Genomic DNA, 25,023 nt, shown 5'->3' on the forward strand with positions numbered 1-25,023 from the left:
TACTAAGCTCTTGGGAAGTACAATAGACGCCGGACATTCCCGTGGGAATTTTTTTTTTAAAACATTTTATTTGGTTTTGATCTGATTGCCCCTCAAGTGATTTACATCCGCAACCAAAAGCCAAAGCGTTGACTACCGAGAGAGCAAAACCCCCTTTGTGTAAATGCTACAGACGGCGAACACTTGAGTCAACCACGGTTCTTCGGATTGGCCTAAAGAGGGGGAAAGAATAAACGAGACCTATCGATTCAAATGCCAAGCAAGACTGGGACACATGATGTCAAGTTAGACATTAGCTTGTCCAGCCATAGGGCCAAAGGTAAGCTTCTACTACAGCCCGTCTCCATCCCTGGGTACCACTGATGGAGAATATATTAGGGGAGGAAGTGGCTATGCTTCATGGATACTAGTGGCAGAGGCTTGCCCAGCCTCAGGGGGTGGATGCTCGGACTCTGTGGAGATGCAGAGGAGGAACTTACACTACAGACAGCCTGACTTCTGGGGATTTATGGGCATTGGGGAGAAAATGGGGAGAGGATGGAGGGGGAGATGCCTGGGCAGGGGCTGGCGTCCCTGCCCAAGTCCTTGTCGGGAGGTGGGGGTGGGCGTGGGACCGAGAGCCCCTCTCTTGGAGGGCTCACTCCCTCTTCCTCTTCTTTTCTGTCCTCCCGAGCTTCCTGCAGCAGAAGAGGCAGCACTTGGCGATGATGAAGAGGCCCAGGGCTGCGCAGGCGAGCAGGAAGGCGACGACGTCCAAGCAGTGGTACTGATACCAAGTGAGGGAGTGGGAGGCCGGCCTCAGGTGCTTCGCTCCCTTGTGCCGCATGACAAACTCGATCCAGAAGACGGCCCGGTCCAGCGGCTTCATGGGCTGGTCGTGGTGGATCTGTGACAGGCGCAGGGCGCTCTCCTTGTAGCTGAAGGAGATGTACGCATAAACACAGGCGTTCACGTGTGGCAACGGGCAACGCGGCCAACGGTAATAACAATAGTAATTATGCTACTTCATTCATTCATTCAATCGTATTTATCGAGCGCTTACTGTGTGCAGAGCACTGGACTAAGCACTTGGGAAGTATAAGTTGGCAACGTATAGAGACGGTCCCTACCCAACAACGGGCTCACAGTCTAGAAGGGGGAGACAGACAGCAAAACGTGTGGCCAGGTGTCAAGTCATCTGAATAAATAGAAATAAAACTAGGTGCACATCATTAAGAAAATGAATAGAACAGTAAATATGTACAAGTAAAATAAATAGAGTAATAAATCTGTACAAACATATGTACAGGGGCTGTGGGGAGGGGAAGGAGGTAGGGCGGGGGGATGGGGAGGAGGAGAGGAAATCTCCCTCTCAGGGTGGCATCTGGGGAGTTTCCAGTCCTCTACCTGTCTCGGCTAGGGGAGGGAGAGTCAAGCGGAGGCCTGTCCGTTCCATTCCTAGCTTGGGCAGTGGCTGGAGAGTGGCAAGCAATCCGCTACAAGTCAAAACTCACCCTCTCTGGGCAGCAGTGGCAATGAGGGAGAGTAGAGGGCAGAGACTCAAATTTATAGTGCGGAAGGAGGTGACGGTAAACCACTTCTGGATTTTGACCAAGAAAACTCTACGGATCCACCACCAGAACGACGGCAGATGGAGGTGGGGCGTTCTGGGAGAGATGTGTCCGTGGCGTCTCTACGGTTTGGACACGACTAGACAAGACTTGTCCAATCCGTACTATGTGCCAAGCACTGTTCTAAGCACTGGGGTAGATACAAGCTAATCTGGTTGGACACAGTCCCTGTCCCACACTCTTTTCCCCTTTTTACAGATGAGGGAACTGAGAAATGAAGTGATTTGTCCAAGGTCACCCAGAAGACACGTGGTGGAGCCAGGATTAGAACTCAGGGGCTTCTACTCCCAGACCCGTGCTCTGTCCAGTGAGCCAAGCTGCTTCAAGCCCCTTCCTAAAGAAGCCCACCTGGAAGCCAACTGGCCATAACTGGTTCCCGCTGGCCCCGTTCACCTCCTGTGGCCTCCGGATCATCACCTCATCACTCTCCGGGGGTAATCAGACTCGCCGTGATGGCCATGATGGCAATGACTCATAAGAGACGAGTCAAGTGATAAGTGAAAGTCAGGTCAGCCACGGCGGGGGAGAGAAAACCGATCAGCCACACAATAATAATAATAATTCAGCGTGGCTCAGTGGAAACAGCCCAGGCTTTGGATCAGAGGTCAGGGGTTCAAATCCCAGCTCCATCAATTGTCAGCTGTGTGACTTTGGGCAAGTCACTTCACTTCTCTGGGCTTCAGTTCCCTCATCTGGAAAATGGGAATTAAGACTATGAGCCCCTCGTGGGACAACCTGATCTCCTTGTAACCTCCCCAGCTCTTAGAACGGTGCTTTGCACATAGTAAGTGCTTCATAAATGCCATTATTATTATTATTATTAATTGTATCATTTGTTAAGCGCTCACTAGGTGGAAGACACTGTACTAAGCCCTAGGGTAGATAAAAGGAAACTGGGTTGGACATAGTCCCTGGCCCACAGGCTTAATCCCTATTTTACAGATGAGGTAACTGAGGCCCAGGGATGATAATAATAATAATAATAATAATAATAAAAATAATAATAATAGCATTTGTTAAGCGCTTACTATGTGCCAAGCACTGTTCTAAGCGCTGGGGAGGGGGAGATTCAAGCTAATGAGATTGTCCCATATGGGGCTCACAGTCTTAATCCCCATTTTACAGATGAGGAAACTGAGGCCCAGAGAAGTTAAGTGACTTGCCCAAAATCACACAGCAGACAAGTGGTGGAGCCGGATGTGAAGTGACTTGGCCAAGGTCACACAGCAGACAAGTGGCAGAGCCGGGATTAGAACCCACGACCTTCTGATTCCCAAGCCTGGGCTCCATCTACTAGTACGCGCTGCTTCTCGTGGATGGTAAGGTTCATTCATTCATTCAATCGCATTTATTGAGCTCTTACTGAGGGCAGAGCACTGTACTAAGCGCTTGGGAAGTACAAGTTGGCAACATAAGATCCTTGTGTGCTGGAATCACGTCGTCCACTTCTCTCACACTGCACTCTCCCAAGGGCTTAGAACAGTGGTCCGCACACAGTAAGCGCCCAGGAAATACCATCGGCACGGATCGATTGCCGGGCACACGGAAGCCAGCGACTGACTGTGGAACTCACGAAGCTTCGTTGATGACGGTGTTCAGGGCCCCGAGCAAGTCGTTGGTTGTCATCCTGCTGAAGTCCACTTCTACAGCTGCCCCCTTGGCCTTCATGTGGGCAATGTTGTCCGGCTGGTCGGCGAACATGGGGATGCCCACCATGGGCACCCCGTGGTAGATGGCCTCGTAGATCCCGTTGGTGCCTCCGTGGGTGATGAAGGCTTTGGTTTTGGGGTGTCCTAGGGGGAGAGGCAGAAGCGTTCAGCCTGGAATCTCAGCCCAGGGGCCAGGCTGAGCTCAAAGTAATAATAATGAGAATTATGGGATTTGTTAAGTACTTGCTATGTAGGTGCTTCTAGGTGCTGGGGAAGATGTAAGATCATCGGGTGGGACACAGTCCTTGTCCCACATGGGGCTCACAATCTTCATTCCCATTTTACAAATGAGGCCACTGAGGTCCAGAGAAGTGAAGTGACTTGCCCAAGGAGACCCAGGCAAGTGGCAGAGGCAGGATTAGAACCCAAGTTCTTCTCATGCTCTGTCCACTAGGCCACCTGCTTCTCTCTCTCTCTCTCTCTCTCTCTCTCTCTCTCTCTCTCTCTCTCTCTCTCTCTCTCCTCCTCTCTTCACCTCTCAGGGCTTGCTTTTCTACATGAGTATTTTCCTTCCCTTCTTATTTCCCTCCTCTCTTCACCTCTCAGGGCTTGCTTTTCTACATGAGTATTTTCCTTCCCTTCTTATTTCACTCCTCTCTTCCTTCTTTTTATCCTTTCCCCCTCTCTCCTCTCACTCCCTCCTCTCTTTTCCTCCTTCCTTCTACTCTACTCAAATACCATTATTATTATTCATTCATTCAATCATATTTATCGAGCGCTTACTGTGTGCAAAGCACTGTACTAAGCGCTTGGGAAGTACAAGTTGACAACATATAAAGTCCCTACCCAACAGTGGGCTCACAGTCTAGAATAATAATAATAATGATGGTGTTTGTTAAGTGCTTACTATGTGAAAAGCTCTGTTCTAAGGGCTGGGGAGATACAAGGTGATCAGGTTGTTCCACATGGGGCTCACAATCTTAATCCTCATTTTACAGATGAGGGAACTGGGGCACAGAGAAGTGAAGTGACTTGCCCAAAGTCACACAGCTGACAAGTGGCAGAGCCGGGATTTGAACCCATGACCTCTGACTCCAAAGCCCGGGCTCTTTCCACTGAGCCACGCTGCTTCTCACGCTTTATTGAACGCTTACTTTGTGCCATACCCTGTACTTGGGCGAAGTGGGAGGAATAAGGCCAAGAATACAAAAAGGCAAGGAAGCAGGAGGCTTTTCCAAAATTTCTATGGATATCTGGGAGCTTCTGGGCCATCAAAATTCGGGGGCAGAAGGACTCTGGGGAGGGTTGGTAAGTGGGTCTTGGTAAGCTGGTAAGTGACAAGAGCCCCCCAGCCCTTCCCCCAGTATTTCATCCCCCACTTTATCCAGCAGAAGGTTTTTGTACTCACTTTGTAACAACAATACTGACTCCCAGACTGAGCCCCTTCCTTCCTCTCCCCCTCGTCCCCCTCTCCATCCCCCACATCTTACCTCCTTCCCTTCCCCACAGCACCTGTATATACGTATATATGTTTGTACATATTTATTACTCTATTTATTTATTTATTTATTCTACTTGTACATATCTATTCTATTTATTTTATTTTGTTAGTATGTTTGGTTTTTGTTCTCTGTCTCCCTCTTTTAGTCTGTGAGCCCACTGTTGGGTAAGGACTGTCTCTATTTGTTGCCAATTTGTACTTCCCAAGCGCTTAGTACAGTGCTCTGCACATAGTAAGCGCTCAATAAATAGGATTGATGATGATGATGATGATGAACAATATCCCACTTTCAACCCCAAGTCTCACCAAGGAGATCGTTCTGAGGAATCCAGTCGTAGAGCTTAGTGTTCGGCCCCAGGGTGGCTGGCTGCTTTCCTTTGTATCTCCACAAGACCTGTAAGAATCCAGAAAAGGCACTTGCGGTACAAGTAAGGATGATGATGGTGATGATGATAATAATAATAGCGGCATTTCTTAAGGGCTAATTCTGTGTCAAAACACTGTACCGAACGCTGGGGTTAATCATTTTGAACACAGTCCCTGCCCCTCACCGGTCTCGCCATCTAAGTAGGAAGGAGAACAAGGATTGAATCTTGTGTCTGCTGAACGCTGTGCCAAGTGCTTGGGAGAGTACAATAGAACAGAGTTGGTAGACACGTTCCCTCCCTTCAAGGAATTTACAGTCTAGCAGGGGAGACAGACAGCAACATAAATAAATGACGGATATGCACATAACTGTTGCGGAGACTGAGGTAAATAAAGAGTGCAAATCCAAGGGCAATCTCCATTTTACAGATGATGAAACTGAGGCACCGGAGAATAATAATAGTAATAATAATAATGTTGGCATTTGTTAAGCGCTTACTATGTGCAAAGCACTGTTCTAAGCGCTTGGGGGATACAAAGTGATCAGGTTGTCTCACGTGGGGCTCACAGTCTTAATCCCCATTTTACAGATGAGGTAACTGAGGCTCAGAGAAGTTAAGTGACTTGCCCAAGGTCACACAGCAGACATGTGGCGGAGCTGGGATTCGAACCCATGACCTCTGACTCCAAAGCCCGGGCTCTTTCCACTGAGCTACGCTGCTTTCTAATAATAATAATGGCATTTGCTAAGCGCTTACTATGTGCAAAGCACTGTTCTAAGTGCTAGGGAGGTTACAAGGTGATCAGGTTGTCCCACGGCAGAGAAGTTAAGTGACTTGACTAAAGTCAAGTAGCAGGCTAGTGGCAGAGCTGAGATTATACTACTACTACTACTACTACTACTACTACTACTACTACTAATAATAATAATAATAATAATAATAATAATAATAATAATAATAATAATTTTGGTATTTGTTAAGCGCTTACTATGTACAAAACACTGTTCTAAGCACTGAACTAGAACCTAGATCTGATCTAGAACCTAGACCCTCTGGTTCCCAGGCCCACGCTCTTTCCACTAGGCCCTGCTGTGACAGTTTAGGGTTACAATAAAGTGAGCAACTGTACAGCTTTATTTTCCAGGTCTCTCTGGAGAGTCTTGGACTGTATAATCTGTATTATTTGGCTGATTGGGTTCAATCATCTTCCAGTGAGGCAAAGTCCTGTCGTCTTTAGCAGCCTTCTATTTAGCTGAATTCATGCTCTCCACAAGGAGATGGGTATGAGCTTTGAACCTCCCCGAGGTGTCTACCCCACCAAGAGGAGCACAGAGGGTCACTCAGTCGTCACCCATGTTCCATTTTTCACACAAGCAAGCATCGCAGAGGAGCACGCAACCCGTCAGCCATCCCCACGGTGGGAGGGAGCTCAAGACTGTGAGCCCACTGTTGGGTAGGGACCGTCTCTATATGTTGCCAACTTGTACTTTCCAAGCGCTTACAACAGTGCTCTGCACACAGTAAGCGCTCAATAAATACGATTGAATGAATGAGAATCCCTCTGCCCTCACTGCCCGGGTCGCGTCACGTGATGAAACGTTTCATAGCATCCACGCGGTTTTTTACTCTGCCTTTTGGGTGCTGTTCCGTTTCGTGTCAACACACAACGGTCTGTGTCATCCTGTCAGCAGGCCGGAATCCAGCCTGCAGGGTTCCCCGAACTACGGTCTACTGAGTTTCCATTACAGGATGTCCCACCCACAGCTGACAGATGATTTGGAGTGTTGTATTGTCGGGCAACATCCAGTTGCCTGTCCCCCACAACTCATCGCCCCCCTCCTCCACCCCACCATGAGCCAACCCCATCTTCCCATCCCGCAGGCCACTCCTGAGGGCTCCCCGAGGTCCTCCCAGCTCTCTTGACCTTCTGGGGAATTTGGGCGAGGGCTGCAGCGATCAGGTTGGCCTTCTCCTCCGTTAGGTTTTTGACCATGGAGCCCAGGGAGAAGACCACGATGCCGTGCTCCCCGGAACTCTGCACAAACGCTTCCATCTCCTGGCAAGAGGAAGGGAAAGAAACGCTTTAGGGGTAAAGGCTCTGTTTGCCAACGGGGAAGGGTCCTCACCACTCTGGGCCCCAGCTGATCCCAGCTAGCCATCGGAAATCGGGAAGCAATCATGATTATGACCTGGACAGGTTAGAGATATTGAGGTGGGCTGCCAATAAGGGGTGTGCTTTGCTTTTTTATGGTATTTATTAACTGCTTACAATGTGTCAAACACTGTTCTAAACTCTGGGCTAGGTACAGGTTAATTAGCAGACCCAACCCCTGTCCCACCTGGGGTTGATAATCTAAGTAAGAGGGAGAACATGTATCCTCATTTTACAGTTGTGGAAACTGAGTCACAGAGAAGTGAAGTGACTTGGCCGAGGTCACACAGCTAATTCTTGGCAGAGCCGGGTTTAGAACCCAGGTCCTTTTGCTGTGAGCCCGTTGTTGGGTAGGGACCGTCTCTATATGTTTCCAACTTGTACTTCCCAAGCGCTTAGTACAGTGCTCTGCACGCGGTAAGTGCTCAATAAATACGATTGAGTGAATTAATGAATGACGTCCAGGCCCGTGCTCCACTAGGCCTCGTTGTTTCATCTCAGGAAATATTGGGAATGTTGGCTATATTCTCTTCCCCTCCTGTCCCCTTCCACCAACCCCAGTTGATCCAAAAGCAGATTAATCATCCCCAGGGGCCTAACAGTGGGCCATGCTGGGAATTGAGGGTGGTTTTCCTCTACTTTGTCTTCATCATGGTGCCTAAGGGGGAAATGGGAAGACGGGAAGGGGGAAGCCGACCACGGTTACCTCAGGCAGAGGCTTTGCAGGCTGACAGTGGAGACCTCCGACAAACTCGAAGTTAGGCAGGTAGGGGCGAGGAAATTCAAAATCCCAGTAGGTCCTGATTAGCCACATTTCTGCCTTCCCCATAGTTTCACAGAGCGTGGTTGGTTTCCCTGGAGGGAAAAGGAAAGGAGAGCTTAGTTCATCCAGAAACCCAGAGAGCCTGGGCCCTCGGTTCGATGGAAAGGCATGTCGATGTCCAGTTGCGTTTTCTGTAAGGAGAAATGTCAGCCTGGCAGATGGTTTCTGGCTGGGTGACCCCCTGCCTGATATTGAGGGTGGCAGGAGCCCTCCACCTGAGGTTTGCTAGTTGTGCCGACCCCAGGAACATGGCCAGAAGCTCGCCTGAAGTGCCTAGGATGCAGTCGGGGAGAAGCAGGGAGTTTCCAACTTCCCTGGGCTGCTGGAGAGTGGGGTCAGTGGCAGGAATTGGGGGCACAGGTTGCCGGGGAGCAGAGGCTGGAGGGGAGAGGGATGAGTCTGGAAAGAAGACGGAGGCATCCACCACTCTGATAGCTCAGGCCACTGCTGCCATGGGGCTGACTCCCCTTCACCCCCTCCTCAGAGATCCAAGCCCCGGTTCCAGCCCCCCATCACCCTCTTCTCCCCTACCCATCATGTTCTGGAGTTGAGCGATCAATCCTATTTATCGAGAGCTTACGGTGCGCAAAGCACTATACTAAGCTCTTGAGAGAGTGCAATGTAACAATAAGCAGACGCATTCCCTGCCCACGACGAGTTTACAGCCTGGAGGAGGAGACGGATATTAATATACATAAAAAATTACAGATATGTCCCTAAGTGCTGTGGGGCTGGGAGAGGGGATGAATAAAGGGAACAAGTCAAGGTGACACGGAAGCGAGTGGGAAACGAGGAAAGGAGGGCTTATTCATTCAGTCAATCGTATTTTTTGAGCGCTTACCATGTGCAGAGCAGAAGGAGATGTGCCTTCAAAAAGGCTTTGAAGGAGGGCAGAGTCACTGTCTGCTGGAGTTGAGGAGGGAGGGCATTACAGGCCAGAGGCAGGACATGGGAAAGAGGTCAGTGGCGAATTAAATGAATTCAAGGTACAGTGAGAAGGTTGGCATGAGAGGAGCAAAGTGCAGTAAGAGAGTAGCGAAGCAAGGAAGAAAGCAGCAAGGTGACTGAGGGCTTTAAAGTCCATGGTGGGGAGTTTCTGTTTGATGCAGAGGTGGATGGGCAAACCCTGGTGGTTCTTGAGGAGTGGGGACAGATGGACTGAATGTTTTAGTAGAAAAATGATCCAGGTAGCATCCAGACTGAGCTTGGCCTTAAACCTCCCCAGGTGCCTCCTTCCCCTCCCGCTCCCCACGGCGGGGGAGAGACTGGATCTCTGACCCCCTGAACCCTGGAGTTCAGCAGGGTTTTCCGGCCCCGGCATCTCGCCTCCACCCAGCTCTGGAGCCCAGGACACCGGCCACACGGTGACAGCGAACACAAGATGATGGGTTCCCGCATACCCCACCGGGAGAGGAGGACTCCGGTGCCGATGATTACCGATTGGCTGCTGGAACATATTGATGGCCCTAGTGGAAGGCCACAGAGGATTTGGTCTGGGGTTGTCTGGGGGAGGAATTATCCAGGAATTTTTGTAAACCCCTCATCCACCTGGAGTGTAAGCTCCTGGAGGGCCAGCCCGCTGCTGGGTAGGGACCGTCTCTATATGTTGCCAACTTGTACTTCCCAAGCGCTTAGTACAGTGCTCTGCACACAGTAAGTGCTCAATAAATGCGATTGAATGATGAATGTTTGTTAAAATTAATTATATTCTTCTAAGCCCTTAATACTGAGTCACCTCTGGTGACTATCTGAGTAAGCGCAGCTGAACTCCCCAACTGGATCAGGGAACCCGATTTTAAATAATAATAATAATAATAATAATGGCATTTATTAAGCACTTACTATGTGCAAACAATGTTCCAAGCGCTGGGGAGATTACAACGTGATCAGGTTGTCCCAAAAGGGGATCACAGTCTTAATCCCCATTTTACAGATGAGGTAACTGAGGCACAGAGAAGTGAAGTGACTTGCCCAAAGTCACACAGCTGACAACTGGCGGAGCCAGGATTTGAACCCATGACCTCTGACTCCAGAGCCCGTGCTCTTTCCACTGAGCCATGCTGCTTCTCAGCCACGCTGCCTCTTAAATGAGTTCCACTGATTGACTTTCCACCATATTTTCTCAGTGGTCTGAAAGACTGGAGAGTTATTCACTGTTTGCCAGCGAGAGAAATAGGATCTCAGCCCAAGTAGGAGAGACCCTGTCAAGTGAATCAGAAATTCACCGTTGATAGTATTTCAGGCATTTACAAGGCCTTATTCTCTGGACCCCAGAGGGGGGACCACCTTTTATTTTGAGGAAGGAGGTGGGCTTGGGAGTGGGATCTGGCAGGCTACTTGTGGTGTTGAGAGTGGAGGTGGAGAAGAAAGGAGAGAAAGGAGGGGTGAAGGAAGAGGGAAGGAGGCCAAGGGGCGAGAGACTTGTGGGGACGGGAGGGGAGCGAAGAAAAAGGAGGACATTCACCAAAGATGCATCCTCCTCTACACCCTTCTTCTCCTCTTCCTCTGTTTCAATCTCCTCCTCTTCCTCTTCCTGCCCTTCTGTGATGGTACTCACAAGGAAAGTACTATTATTATTAGTATTGTTTTTCTCCCTCCTCCTCTCTTCTTCATCCCACTATATTTTCCTCTACTCTTCCTCCTTCCCTAATCCCCTCTCCTCTGCCTCGTCCTTCTCCTCCTCTTCCTCCTCCTTCTCTTCTCCCTTCTCTCTTCTCCATTTTCCCCATGCCTCCATTCTCCCCCCTGCCTCCCCTTCTCTGAATGAAAAAACACCGCGATTATTATTATGATTTTTCTCCACTCCTATCCATCTTCCCCTTCCTTTCCTTCTCTCCTCTTTCTCCCCTTCCTTTACTCCCTCCTTCTCCCCTCTCCTCAGGAAAAATCAGTCAACAATAGAGGAGGCTTACCCAATAGCTCAGTGTAAAGTCCATTCCAAACACTGCTATCAAACTGAGGGATAATGTAGTCGAAGAGAATGACCAGTCCCAAATTCTTCACCTTGTCCGTGAAGTCCATCCTGTCTGTCAAGGCCCCCAATGGCAAGGGCACATAAGAAAGAGGGCATGGCATTTTCCCACAGTGTCTTTCCAAATGATAACCGGCCGAGACCCGGATCGTGTAGACGAAAGGGATCCCAAGCAACTCCGCTATGAGGTCCCCGCCAAAGAAGACGGCATCCGCCACCAGAACGTCAAACCCAGATGTTTGAAGTTTCTTCATGAGCGCCTTGTTCGAGGCGGCACTCTGACATATTTGCTTACTCGAAAAGGAAAATCTATCGAATAAATCGTTCAGTTTCACAATGTATTCCCAGAGAGAGAGAGAAGGTAATTCATAACTCCACAGATACACTATCTGCTGAAACAAGTCCTCTAAGTCCTCCTGAGAAGAGGGCACAGGGAAGACCTCGAAGTTCAGTGTCGACGGCTGGCTGGGATCGATGCGAACCGAGACAGAAGGCACGAGAACGGTCACCTCGTGGCCCCTCTGGGCCAGCTCTTCAAGGAGGGTCTTTGTGTTGAGCCAGTGACTCAGGTCCATGGGCCACACGAGCACTTTCCCACAGGACCCCGAGTCAGAGCAACTCAGCTGGAGCAACACGAGCACCCAAAGCCACTTTGGAGTCATCGCAGTACCCCCTTCCTTGCCCCCGTGACCGCTCTCTGCATGCTGACTGATGCTCAGTGGGTTTTATGAAGGGCCAAAAATCAATAGGGTGAGTTAAAGTTTAATTCCCACTTTGTCATCGCATGATGAAAGAAGGTCCAACCAGTCCACTGAGAGCAAGGATTGGGATCTTAGCCACCTGGGCCACAGACCTCAGTGACCTTTGATTTCTGTTCGTGCAGTGAGCTTGGGCTTTGGGGTTCCTCCGGGTCGTGAACTCCAGAAGGGGGCCGGGGGGTGGGGGGGGGATGCTATGTCCCTGGAAATTATGTTGCCAATTAGTACTTCCCAAGCACTTAGTACAGTGCTCTGTACATAGTAAGCGCTCAATAAATACGATTGATGATGATGATTGATGATGGAAATGATGGGTTGGTGGCCTTGAGGCTCACAGAGGTGAAGTGACTTGCCCAAAGTCACCCAGCTGACAGGTGGCAGAGCCAGGATTAGAACCCATGACCTCTGACTCCCAAACCCAGGCTCTTTCCACCGAGGCTCGCATTAGCAGTTTCACCCTTCTCCAGAACTGCCATCCACAGGCCTCCCTCCTCCACCGCCTCAGAGACAATTCAGCCAAGAGCCACTGGATTCCCCTGGCCACTAGCCATTTGGATTAGAATGGCCCATGGACAATTCACCCTTCTGCTCCGGGCATCACCAGCTTATTTTATGGTTGCTATTGCATGTTAATTGTTAACTGCTCTCTGTGCTGACATTAATCTTACTGACCTAATCATGACCTGTCCATTTCCGTGCTCCCATCTGCCCTTCCCTGTCCTCATCTGCCCCTTCCTCTCTCACCCAGCTCTCTCCCTCCCTGTACTCCCCCGCACCCCTGCTCCCCACCCCCTCCCTAAGAATAATTATAATGGTGGTATTTGTTAAGCACTTATATGTGCAAAGCACTGTTCTAAGCGCTGGGGGGATACAAGGTGATCAGGTTGTCTTAGTTGGGGCTCACAGTCTTAATCCCCATTTTGCAAATGAGGTAACTGAGGCACAGAGAAGTGAAGTGGCTTGCTCAAGGTCACACAGCTGACAAGTGGTGGAGCTGGTATTCGAACCCCTGACCTCTGACTCCTAAGCCACGCTCTTTCCACTGAGCCACGCTGCTTCCCTAGAGTCCCTCTGTACCATAGCCAACCCTCATCCCCCTCCCTCTGTGCAGTTTCCCACCAAACCCCTCCCTTCCAATCCCTTCCCTCCCCTCCTCCCCACCCCCATCCCATCCCAGTCTTCTTTCTCATCACCACCCCTCATCCTCCTGTCCCCACCCAGGCCCCCCGACAACTCATTCCCATCCAAACCATCCCACCCCTCGCACCCTTCTCCCTCCCTTCCCTCCTTCCACAGCTGCTGCCAAGTGTAGCCTATTAAACGCCCGCTCCAACTTAAGTAAGCTCCCTTTCATCCTTGACCTGCTCCTTTCCCACTCTCTCCTCCTCCTCACCCTCACAGAGACTTGGCTTACCCCAGATGACACGGTCTCTCCTGCCCACGTCTCCCCCATCCTAAAAAAACGCTCTCTTGACCCCACCTCCCCTTCTAGTTATCGCCCTATTTCCCTCCTACCATTCCTTTCCAAGCTCCTTGAACGAGCCGTCTACACCCGCTGCCTCAAATTCCTCAACACCAACTCTCTCCTCGATCCCCCTCCAATCTGGCTTCTGTCTCCTACACTCCACCGAAACTGCCCTCTCAAAGGTCACCAATCACCTCCTTCTTGCCAAATCCAATGGCTCCTACTCCATCCTAATCCTCCTCGATCTCTCAGCTGCCTTCGACACTGTGGACCAACCCCTTCTCCTCAACACGCTATCCAACCTTGGCTTCACAGACTCCGTCCTCTCCTGATTCTCCTCTTATCTCTCCGGCCATTCATTCTCAGTCTCCTTTGCGGGCTCCTCCTCCCCCTCCCATCCCCTTGCTGTAGGGGTTCCTCAGGGGTCAGTTCTTGGTCCCCTTCTGTTCTGTACCCACACTCACTCCCTTGGTGAACTCATTCGCTCCCACGGCTTCACCTATCATCTCTACGCTGATGACACCCAAATCTCCATGTCCGCCCCTGTTCTCTCTCCCTCCCTTCAGGCTCGCGTCTCCTCCTGCCTTCAGGACATCTCCATCTGGATGTCTGCCCACCATCTAAAACTCAGTATGTCCAAGACTGATCTCTTTACCTTCCCTCTCAAACCCTGCCCTCTCCCTGGCTTTCCTGTCACTGTAGACGGCACTACCATCCTTCCCATCTCACAAGTCCGCAACCTTGGTGTCATCCTCGACTCTGCTCTCTCGTTCACCCCTCACATCCAATCTGTCACCAAAACCTGCCGGTCTCACCTCCACAACATCGCCAAGGTCTGCCCTTTCCTCTCCATCCAAACCGCTACCTGGCTGGTTCAATCTATCATCCTATCCTGACTGGATTACTGCATTAGCCTCGTCTCTGATCTCCCATTCTCCTGTCTCTCCCCACTTCAGTCTATACTTCACGCCGCTGCCCAGATCATCTTTGTGTGGAAATGCTCTGGGCATGTTACTCCCCTCCTCAAAAATCTCCAGTGGCTGCCTGTCAACCTATACATGAAGCAAAAACTCCTCACTCTCGGCTTCAAGGCTTTCCATCACCTCGCCCCCTCCTACCTCACCTCCCTTCTCTCCTTCTACAGCCCAGCCCGCACCATCCACTTCTCTGCCACTCACCTCCTCACTGTAGCTCATTCTCACCTGTCCCGCCGTCGAACCCCAGCCCACGTCCTCCCCTGGACAGTAATGCCCTCCCTCCGCACATCTGACAAGCTAGCTCTCTTCCTCCTTTCAAAGCCCTACTCCTCCAAGAGGCCTTCCCAAACTGAGCCCCCTTTTTCCTCTCCTCCTGCCCATCCCCCCCGCCCTACCTCCTTTGCCTCCCCACAGCACCCGTATATATATTTGTACAGATTTATTACTCTGTTTTACTTGTACATATTTAGTATTCTATTCATTTTGTTAATGATGTGCATTTAGCTTTAATTCTATTAATTCTGATGACACCTGCACACAGGTTTTGTTTTGTTGTCTGTCTCCCCCTTCTAGACTGTGAGCCCGTTGTTGGGTAGGGACCTTCTCTATATGTTCCCAACTTGTACTTCCCAAGCGCTTAGTACAGTGCTCCACACACAGTAAGCGCTTAATAAATATGATTGAATGAAATGAATGAGTGAATGAACCCACTCCTCTACCTTCCCATCCTTCCTACCAGTATCTTCAGATGAGATCTCCTCCCTCCTCTCAAGTGCCACCCCATCCACCTGTGCTTCGGACCCCATTCCCTCTCATCTTATAAAAACTCTCACCCCTTCCCTCCTCCCCTCCTTAATGTCCATCTTCAACCGCTCACTCTCCAGTGGTTCCTTCCCCTCTGCCTTCAAACATGCTCATGTCCTCCCCATCCTAAAAAAGCCCTCTCTTGACCCCACTGCCCTTTCAAGTTATTGTCCTATCTCCCTCTTACCCTTCCTTTCCAAACTCCTAGAACGAGTCGTCTACACTCGCTGCCTCGAATTTCTCAACTCCATCTCTCTCCTAGACCCCCTCCAATCTGGCTTCCGTCCCCTACACTTCACCGAAACTTCCCTCTCAAAGGTCACCAATGACCTCCTTCTTGCCAAATCCAACGGCTCCTACTCTCTCCTAATCCTCCTCGACCTCTCAGCTGCCTTCGGCACTGTGGACCACCCCCTTCTCCTCGACACATTATCCAACCTTGGCTTCACAGACTCCGTCCTCTCTTGGAGAGAGACCAGAGGAAGAGGAATGTCCTTCTAATCTGGGCCTGAGCCACATCTAAACGCAGTAGGATAGATTGCTTAGAGCAGGAAGATTGGATCATAAAAACACTTGCCCCCTCCTTTTCTCCCTCTCTGACCTGATGATCTTGTATTCGCCTTAGTGCTAAATCCAACGCTGGGCACACCGCGAGAAGTAGCATGGCATAGAGGATAGAGAGCAGGCCTGGCACTTGTCCGCTGTGTGACCTTGGGCAAGCTATTTCACTTCTCTGTGCCTTAGTTACCTAATCTGTAAAATGGGGATTGGGACTATGAGCCAAACGTGGGACAGGGATTTTGTCCTCTCTGATTTGCTTTTATCCACCTCAGCGCTTAGGACAGTGCCTGGCTCATAGTATATGCTTAACAATTGCCCCTGTAGACTGTGAGCTCGTTGTGGGCAGGAATGTGTCTGTTGTTCTATCGTACTCTCCCAAGCACACAGTAAGTGCTCAAGAAATACTATTGAAAGGAAAATATTATTATAATAAGATTATAATAATAATATATATATAATATATAATATAATAATAAAATGTTATTATAATAAAATTATAGACGTTATTATGAATGAATAAATTACGGATATGGACATCAGTGCTGTGCGGCTGAGGGTGGGGTGAATAAAGAGGGCAAATCCAAGTGCAAGGGTGATGCAGAGGGGAGTGGGAGAAGAGGAAATGATGGCGTCGTTGGGGAAGGCCTCTGGGAGGAGCTGGGCCTTCAATAAGGCTTTGAAGGTGGAGAGTGTGATTATAATAATAATGACATTTATTAATAATAATAATAATGATGGCATTTATTTTACTATGTGCAAAGCACTGTTCTAAGCGCTGGGGTGGTTACAAGGTGCTCTGCTTGTCCCACGGGGGCTCACAGTCTTAATCCCCATTTTACAGATGAGGTACTGAGGCCCAGAGAAGTGAAGTGACTTGCCCAAAGTCACACAGCTGACAACTGGTGGAGCCAGGATTTGAACCCATGACCTCTGACTCCAGAGCCCGTGCTCTTTCCACTGAGCCAAGCTGCTTCTCAGCCACGCTGCTCTTAAATGAGTTCCACTCATCGACTTTCCACCATTTACAAGGCCTTATTCTCTGGACCCCAGAGGGGAGACCACCTTTGATTGTGAGGAAGGAGGTGGGCTTGGGAGTGGGATCTGGCAGGCTACTTGTGGTGTTGAGAGTGGAGGTGGAGAAGAAAGGAGAGAAAGGAGGGGTGAAGGAAGAGGGAAGGAGGGCAAGGGGCGAGAGACTTGTGGGGACAGGAGGGAGCGAAGAAAAAGGAGGACATTCACCAAAGATGCACACCCCTCTACACTCTTCTTCTCCTCCTCCTTCTCCTCCTCTTCCTCGGTTTCAATCTCCTCCTCTTCCTCTTCCTCCCCTTCTGTGATGGTACTCACTTACAAGGAAAGTACTATTATTATTAGTATTGTTTTTCTCCCTCCTCCTCTCTTCTTCATCCCACCATATTTCCCTCTACTCTTCCTCCTTCCCTAATCCCCTCTCCTCCGCCTCGTCCTTCTCCTCCTCTTCCTCCTCCTTCTCTTCTCCCTTCTCTCTTCTCCATTTTCCCCACGCCTCCATTCTCCCCCCTGCCTCCCCTTCTCTGAATGAAAAAACACCACGATTATTATTATGATTTTTCTCCACTCCTATCCATCTTCCCCATCCTTTCCTAATCTCCTCTTTCTCCCCTTCCTTTACTCCCTCCTTCTCCCCTCTCCTCAGGAAAAATCAGTCAACAAGAGAGGAGGCTTACCCAATACCTCAGTGTAAAGTCCATTCCAAACACTGCTATCAAACGGAGGGATAATGTAGTCGAAGAGAATGGCCAGTCCCAAATTCTTCACCCTGTCCGTGAAGTCCATCCTGTCTGTCAAGGCCCCCAAGGGCAAGGGCACATAAGAAAGAGGGCATGGCATTTTCCCACAGTGCCTTTCCAAATGATAACCGGCCGAGACCCGGATCGTGTAGACGAAAGGGATCCCAAGCAACTCCGCTATGAGGTCCCCGCCAAGGAAGACGGCATCCGCCACCAGAACGTCAAACCCAGATGTTTGAAGTTTCTTCATGAGTGCCTTGTTCGAGGCGGCACTCTGACATATTTGCTTATTCGAAAAGAAAAATCTATGGAATAAATCGGTCAGTTTCACAATGTATTCCCAGAGAGAGAGAGAAGGTAATTCATAACTCCACAGATACACTATCTGCTGAAACAAGTCCTCTAAGTCCTCCTGAGAAGAGGGCACAGGGAAGACCTCGAAGTTCAGTGTCGACGGCTGGCTGGGATCGATGCGAACCGAGACAGAAGGCACGAGAACAGTCACCTCGTGGCCCCTCTGGGCCAGCTCTTCAAGGAGGGTCTTTGTGTTGAGCCAGTGACTCTGGTCCATGGGCCACACGAGCACTTTCCCACAGGACCCCGAGTCAGAGCAACTCAGCTGGAGCAACACGAGCACCCAAAGCCACTTTGGAGTCATCGCAGTACCCCCTTCCTTGCCCCCGTGACCGCTCTCCGCATGCTGACTGATGCTCAGTGGGTTTTATGAAAGGCCAAAAATCAATAGGGTGAGTTAAAGTTTAATTCCCACTTTGTCATCGCATGATGAAAGAAGGTCCAACCAGTCCACTGAGAGCAAGGATTGGGATCTTAGCCACCTGGGCCACAGACCTCAGTGACCTTTGATTTCTGTTTGTGCAGTGAGCTTGGGCTTTGGGGTTGCTCCAGGTCATGAACTCCAGAAGGGTGCCGGGGGGCTGGGGGGGGGATGCTATGTCCCTGGAAATTATGTTGCCAATTTGTACTTCCCAAGCACTTAGTACAGTGCTCTGTACATAGTAAGCGCTCAATAAATACGATTGATGATGATGATTGATGATGGAAATGATGGGTTGGTGGCCTTGAGGCTCACAGAGGTGAAGTGACTTGCCCAAAGTCACTCAGCTGACAGGTGGCGGAGCCAGGATTAGAACCCATGACCTCTGACTCCCAAACCCAGGCTCCCTCCACCGAGGCTCGCATTAACAGTTTCACCCTTCTCCAGAACTGCCATCCACAGGCCTCCCTCCTCCACCGCCTCAGAGACAATTCAGCCAAGAGCCCCTGGATTCTCCTGGCCACTAGCCATTTGGATTAGAATGGCCCATGGACAATTTACCCTTCTGCTCTGGGCATCACCAGCTTATTTTATGGTTGCTATTGCATGTTAATTGTTAACTGCTCTCTGTGCTGACATTAATCTTACTGACCTAATCATGACCTGTCCATTTCCGTGCTCCCATCTGCCCTTCCCTGTCCTCATCTGCCCCTTCCCCTCTCTCACCCAGCTCTCTCCCACCCTGTACTCCCGCACACCCCTCCTCCCCGCCCCCTCCCTAAGAATAATAATAATGGTGGTATTTGTTAAGCACTTATATGTGCAAAGCACTGTTCTAAGCGCTGGGGGGATACAAGGTGATCAGGTTGTCTTAGTTGGGGCTCACAGTCTTAATCCCCATTTTGCAAATGAGGTAACTGAGGCACAGAGAAGTGAAGTGGCTTGCTCAAGGTCACACAGCTGACAAGTGGCGGAGCTGGGATTCGAACCCCTGACCTCTGACTCCTAAGCCACGCTCTTTCCACTGAGCCACGCTGCTTCCCTAGAGTCCCTCTGTACCATAGCCAACCCTCATCCCCCTCCCTCTATGCAGTTCCCCACCAAACCCCTCCCTTCCAATCCCTTCCCTCCCCTCCTCCCCACCCCCATCCCATCCCAGTCTTATTTCTCATCACCACCCCTCATCCTCCTTTCCCCATCCAGGCCCCCCGACAACTCATTCCCATCCAAACCGTCCCACCCCTTGCACCCTTCTCCCTCCCTTCCCTCCTTCCACAGCTGCTGCCAAGTGTGGCCTATTAAACGCCCGCTCCAACTTAAGTAAGCTCCCTTTCATCCTTGACCTGCTCCTTTCCCACTCTCTCCTCTTCCTCACCCTCACAGAGACTTGGCTTACCCCAGATGACACGGTCTCTCCTGCCCACGTCTCCCCCATCCTAAAAAAACCCTCTCTTGACCCCACCTCCCCTTCTAGTTATTGCCCTATTTCCCTCCTACCATTCCTTTCCAAACTCCTTGAACGAGCCATCTACACCCGCTGCCTCAAATTCCTCAACACCAACTCTCTCCTCGATCCCCCTCCAATCTGGCTTCCGTCTCCTACACTCCACCGAAACTCCCTCTCAAAGGTCACCAATCACCTCCTTCTTGCCAAATTCAATGGCTCCTACTCCATCCTAATCCTCCTCGACCTCTCAGCTGCCTTCGACACTGTGGACCACCCCCTTCTCCTCAACACGCTATCCAACCTTGGCTTCAAAGAGTCCGTCCTCTCCCGATTCTCCTCTTATCTCTCCGGCCATTCATTCTCAGTCTCCTTTGCGGGCTCCTCCTCCCCCTCCCATCCCCTTGCTGTAGGGGTTCCTCAGGGGTCAGTTCTTGGTCCCCTTCTGTTCTGTACCCACACTCACTCCCTTGGTGAACTCATTCGCTCCCACGGCTTCACCTATCATCTCTACGCTGATGACACCCAAATCTCCATCTCCGCCCCTGTTCTCTCTCCCTCCCTTCAGGCTCGCGTCTCCTCCTGCCTTCAGGACATCTCCATCTGGATGTCTGCCCACCATCTAAAACTCAGTATGTCCAAGACTGATCTCTTTACCTTCCCTCTCAAACCCTGCCCTCTCCCTGGCTTTCCTGTCACTGTAGACGGCACTACCATCCTTCCCATCTCACAAGTCCGCAACCTTGGTGTCATCCTCGACTCTGCTCTCTCGTTCACCCCTCACATCCAATCTGTCACCAAAACCTGCCGGTCTCACCTCCACAACATCGCCAAGGTCTGCCCTTTCCTCTCCATCCAAACCGCTACCTGGCTGGTTCAATCTGTCATCCTATCCTGACTGGATTACTGCATTAGCCTCGTCTCTGATCTCCCATTCTCCTGTCTCTCCCCACTTCAGTCTATACTTCACGCCGCTGCCCAGATCATCTTTGTGTGGAAATGCTCTGGGCATGTTACTCCCCTCCTCAAAAATCTCCAGTGGCTGCCTGTCAACCTATACATGAAGCAAAAACTCCTCACTCTCGGCTTCAAGGCTTTCCATCACCTCGCCCCCTCCTACCTCACCTCCCTTCTCTCCTTCTACAGCCCAGCCCGCACCATCCACTTCTCTGCCACTCACCTCCTCACTGTAGCTCATTCTCACCTGTCCCGCCGTCGAACCCCAGCCCACGTCCTCCCCTGGACAGTAATGCCCTCCCTCCGCACATCTGACAAGCTAGCTCTCTTCCTCCTTTCAAAGCCCTACTCCTCCAAGAGGCCTTCCCAAACTGAGCCCCCTTTTTCCTCTCCTCCTGCCCATCCCCCCCGCCCTACCTCCTTTGCCTCCCCACAGCACCCGTATATATATTTGTACAGATTTATTACTCTGTTTTACTTGTACATATTTAGTATTCTATTTATTTTGTTAATGATGTGCATTTAGCTTTAATTCTATTAATTCTGATGACACCTGCACACAGGTTTTGTTTTGTTGTCTGTCTCCCCCTTCTAGACTGTGAGCCCGTTGTTGGGTAGGGACCTTCTCTATATGTTCCCAACTTGTACTTCCCAAGCGCTTAGTACAGTGCTCCACACACAGTAAGCGCTTAATAAATATGATTGAATGAAATGAATGAGTGAATGAACCCACTCCTCTACCTTCCCATCCTTCCTAGCAGTATCTTCAGATGAGATCTCCTCCCTCCTCTCAAGTGCCACCCCATCCACCTGTGCTTCGGACTCCATTCCCTCTCATCTTATAAAAACTCTCACCCCTTCCCTCCTCCCCTCCTTAATGTCCATCTTCAACCGCTCACTCTCCAGTGGTTCCTTCCCCTCTGCCTTCAAACATGCTCATGTCCTCCCCATCCTAAAAAAGCCCTCTCTTGACCCCACTGCCCTTTCAAGTTATTGTCCTATCTCCCTCTTACCCTTCCTTTCCAAACTCCTAGAACGAGTCGTCTACACTCGCTGCCTCGAATTTCTCAACTCCATCTCTCTCCTAGACCCCCTCCAATCTGGCTTCCGTCCCCTACACTTCACCGAAACTGCCCTCTCAAAGGTCACCAATGACCTCCTTCTTGCCAAATCCAACGGCTCCTACTCTCTCCTAATCCTCCTCGACCTCTCAGCTGCCTTCGGCACTGTGGACCACCCCCTTCTCCTCGACACATTATCCAACCTTGGCTTCACAGACTCCGTCCTCTCTTGGAGAGAGACCAGAGGAAGAGGAATGTCCTTCTAATCTGGGCCTGAGCCACATCTAAACGCAGTAGGATAGATTGCTTAGAGCAGGAAGATTGGATCATAAAAACACTTGCCCCCTCCTTTTCTCCCTCTCTGACCTGATGATCTTGTATTCGCCTTAGTGCTAAATCCAACGCTGGGCACACCGCGAGAAGTAGCATGGCATAGAGGATAGAGAGCAGGCCTGGCACTTGTCCGCTGTGTGACCTTGGGCAAGCTATTTCACTTCTCTGTGCCTTAGTTACCTAATCTGTAAAATGGGGATTGGGACTATGAGCCAAACGTGGGACAGGGATTTTGTCCTCTCTGATTTGCTTTTATCCACCTCAGCGCTTAGGACAGTGCCTGGCTCATAGTATATGCTTAACAATTGCCCCTGTAGACTGTGAGCTCGTTGTGGGCAGGAATGTGTCTGTTGTTCTATCGTACTCTCCCAAGCACACAGTAAGTGCTCAAGAAATACTATTGAAAGGAAAATATTATTATAATAAGATTATAATAATAATATATATATAATATATAATATAATAATAAAATGTTATTATAATAAAATTATAGACGTTATTATGAATGAATAAATTACGGATATGGACATCAGTGCTGTGCGGCTGAGGGTGGGGTGAATAAAGAGGGCAAATCCAAGTGCAAGGGTGATGCAGAGGGGAGTGGGAGAAGAGGAAATGATGGCGTCGTTGGGGAAGGCCTCTGGGAGGAGCTGGGCCTTCAATAAGGCTTTGAAGGTGGAGAGTGTGATTATAATAATAATGACATTTATTAATAATAATAATAATGATGGCATTTATTTTACTATGTGCAAAGCACTGTTCTAAGCGCTGGGGTGGTTACAAGGTGCTCCGATTGTCCCACGGGGGCTCACAGTCTTAATCCCCATTTTACAGATGAGGTACTGAGGTCCAGAGAAGTGAAGTGACTTGCCCAAAGTCACACAGCTGACAACTGGTGGAGCCAGGATTTGAACCCATGACCTCTGACTCCAGAGCCCGTGCTCTTTCCACTGAGCCAAGCGGCTCCTCAGCCACGCTGCTTCTTAAATGAGTTCCACTGATCGACTTTCCACCATTTACAAGGCCTTATTCTCTGGATCCCAGAGGGGAGACCACCTTTTATTTTAAGGAAGGAGGTGGGCTTGGGAGTGGGATCTGGCAGGCTACTTGTGGTGTTGAGAGTGGAGGTGGAGAAGAAAGGAGAGAAAGGAGGGGTGAAGGAAGAGGGAAGGAGGGCAAGGGGCGAGAGACTTGTGCGGACGGGAGGGAGCGAAGAAAAAGGAGGACATTCACCAAAGATGCATCCTCCTCTGCACCATTCTTCTCCTTCCCCTTCTCCTCCTCTTCCTCGGTTTCAATCTCCTCCTCTTCCTCTTCCTCCCCTTCTGCGATGGTACTCACAAGGAAAGTACTATTATTATTATTATTGTTTTTCTCCCTCCTTTCTTCTTCATCTCCCTATATTTCCCTCTACTCTTCCTCCTTCCCTAATCCCCTCTCCTCCTCCTCGTCCTTCTCCTCCTCTTCCTCCTCCGTCCCTTCTCCCTTGTCTCTTCTCCATTTTTCCCATGCCTCCGTTCTCCCCCCTGCCTCCCCTTCTCTGAATGAAAAAACACCACGATTATTATTATGATTTTTCTCCACTCCTATCCATCATCCCCATCCTTTCTTCCTCCCCTCTTTCTCCCCTTCTTTTACTCCTTCCTTCTCCCCTCTCCTCAGGAAAAATCAGTCAACAAGAGAGGAGGCTTACCCAATACCTCAGTGTAAAGTCCATTCCAAAAACTGCTATCAAACTGAGGGGTAATGTAGTCGAAGAGAATGGCCAGTCCCAAATTCTTCACCCTGTCTGTGAAGTCCATCCTGTCTGTCGAGGTCCCCAAGGGCAAGGGCACATAAGAAAGAGGGCATGGCATTTTCCCACAGTGCCTTTCCAAATGATAACTGGCCGAGGCCCGGATCGTGTAGACAAAAGGGATCCCAAGCAACTCCGCTATGAGGTCCCCGCCAAAGAAGATGGCATCCGCCACCAGTACATCAAACCCGGATGTTCGAAGTTTCTTCATGAGCGCCTTGTTCGAGACGGCACTCTGACATATTTGCTTACTCAAAAAGGAAAATCTATCGAGTAAATCATTCAGTTTCACAATGTATTCCCAGAGAGAGAGAGAAGGTAATTCATAACTCCACAGATACACTATCTGCTGAAACAAGTCCTCGGAGTCTTTCTGAGAAGAGGGCACAGGGAAGACCTCATAGTTCAGTGTCGACGGCTGGCTGGGATCGATGCGAACCGAGACAGAAGGCACGAGAACAGTCACCTCGTGGCCCCTCTGGGCCAGTTCTTCAAGGAGGGTCTTTGTGTTGAGCCAGTGACTCTGGTCCATGGGCCACACGAGCACTTTCCCACAGGACCCCGAGTCAGAGCAACTCAGCTGGAGCAACACGAGCACCCAAAGCCACTTTGGAGTCATCGCAGTACCCTCTTCCTTGCCCCTGGGACCGCTCTCCGCATGCTGACTGATGCTCAGTGGGTTTTATGAAGAGCCAAAAGTCAATAGGGTGAGTTAAAGTTTAATTCCCACTTTGTTATCGCCTGATGAAAGAAGGTTCATCCAGTCCACTGAGAGCAAGGATTGGGATTTTAGCCACCTGGGCCACAAACCTCAGTGACCTTTGATTTCTGTTTGTGCAGTGAGCTTGGGCTTTGGGGTTGCTCCGGGTCATGAACTCCAGAAAGGGGCCGGGGGGTGGGGGGGGGGGGGCGGGGGAGGCTATGTCCCTGGAAATGATGGGTTGGTGGCCTTGAGGCTCACAGAGGTGAAGTGACTTGCCCAAAGTCACCCAGGTGACAAGTGGCAGAGCCAGGATTAGAACCCATGACCTCTGACTCCCAAACCCAGGCTCCCTCCACCGAGGCTCGCATTAACAGTTTCACCCTTCTCCAGAACTGCCATCCACAGGCCTCCCTCCTCCACCGCCTCAGAGACAATTCAGCCAAGAGCCCCTGGATTCCCCTGGCCACTAGCCATTTTGATTAGAATGACCCATGGACAATTCACCCTTCTGCTCTGGGCATCACCAGCTTATTTTATGGTTACTATC

At 50.2% G+C, this 25,023-nt stretch overlaps 1 protein-coding gene across 11 annotated transcripts in view; it reads right to left on the reverse strand.

Moving 5' to 3' along the window:
- Positions 1-25,023, reverse strand: part of LOC119939610 (UDP-glucuronosyltransferase 2A1-like) — a 123,617-nt gene continuing 98,594 nt past the window's right edge. For 6 of the 11 annotated variants that reach the window (XM_038759730.1, XM_038759732.1, XM_038759728.1 and 3 more), the window contains 5 exons: positions 7,987-8,135; positions 7,053-7,184; positions 5,067-5,154; positions 3,184-3,403; positions 9-917 (listed from right to left, as the gene is read on the reverse strand). In XM_038759730.1, the coding sequence (XP_038615658.1) occupies positions 638-917; positions 3,184-3,403; positions 5,067-5,154; positions 7,053-7,184; positions 7,987-8,135 (869 nt within the window). In that variant the 3' untranslated portion in view covers positions 9-637. Of the gene's footprint in view, positions 918-3,183; positions 3,404-5,066; positions 5,155-7,052; positions 7,185-7,986; positions 8,136-11,015; positions 11,771-17,345; positions 18,097-23,671; positions 24,407-25,023 lie in introns of those variants that run through there. The other 5 variants (XM_038759733.1, XM_038759725.1, XM_038759726.1 and 2 more) reach the window with 4 other exon arrangements.

The sequence above is a fragment of the Tachyglossus aculeatus genome, chromosome 17 (assembly GCF_015852505.1).
Source record: "Tachyglossus aculeatus isolate mTacAcu1 chromosome 17, mTacAcu1.pri, whole genome shotgun sequence".
In the NCBI taxonomy this organism is placed as follows: domain Eukaryota; kingdom Metazoa; phylum Chordata; class Mammalia; order Monotremata; family Tachyglossidae; genus Tachyglossus; species Tachyglossus aculeatus.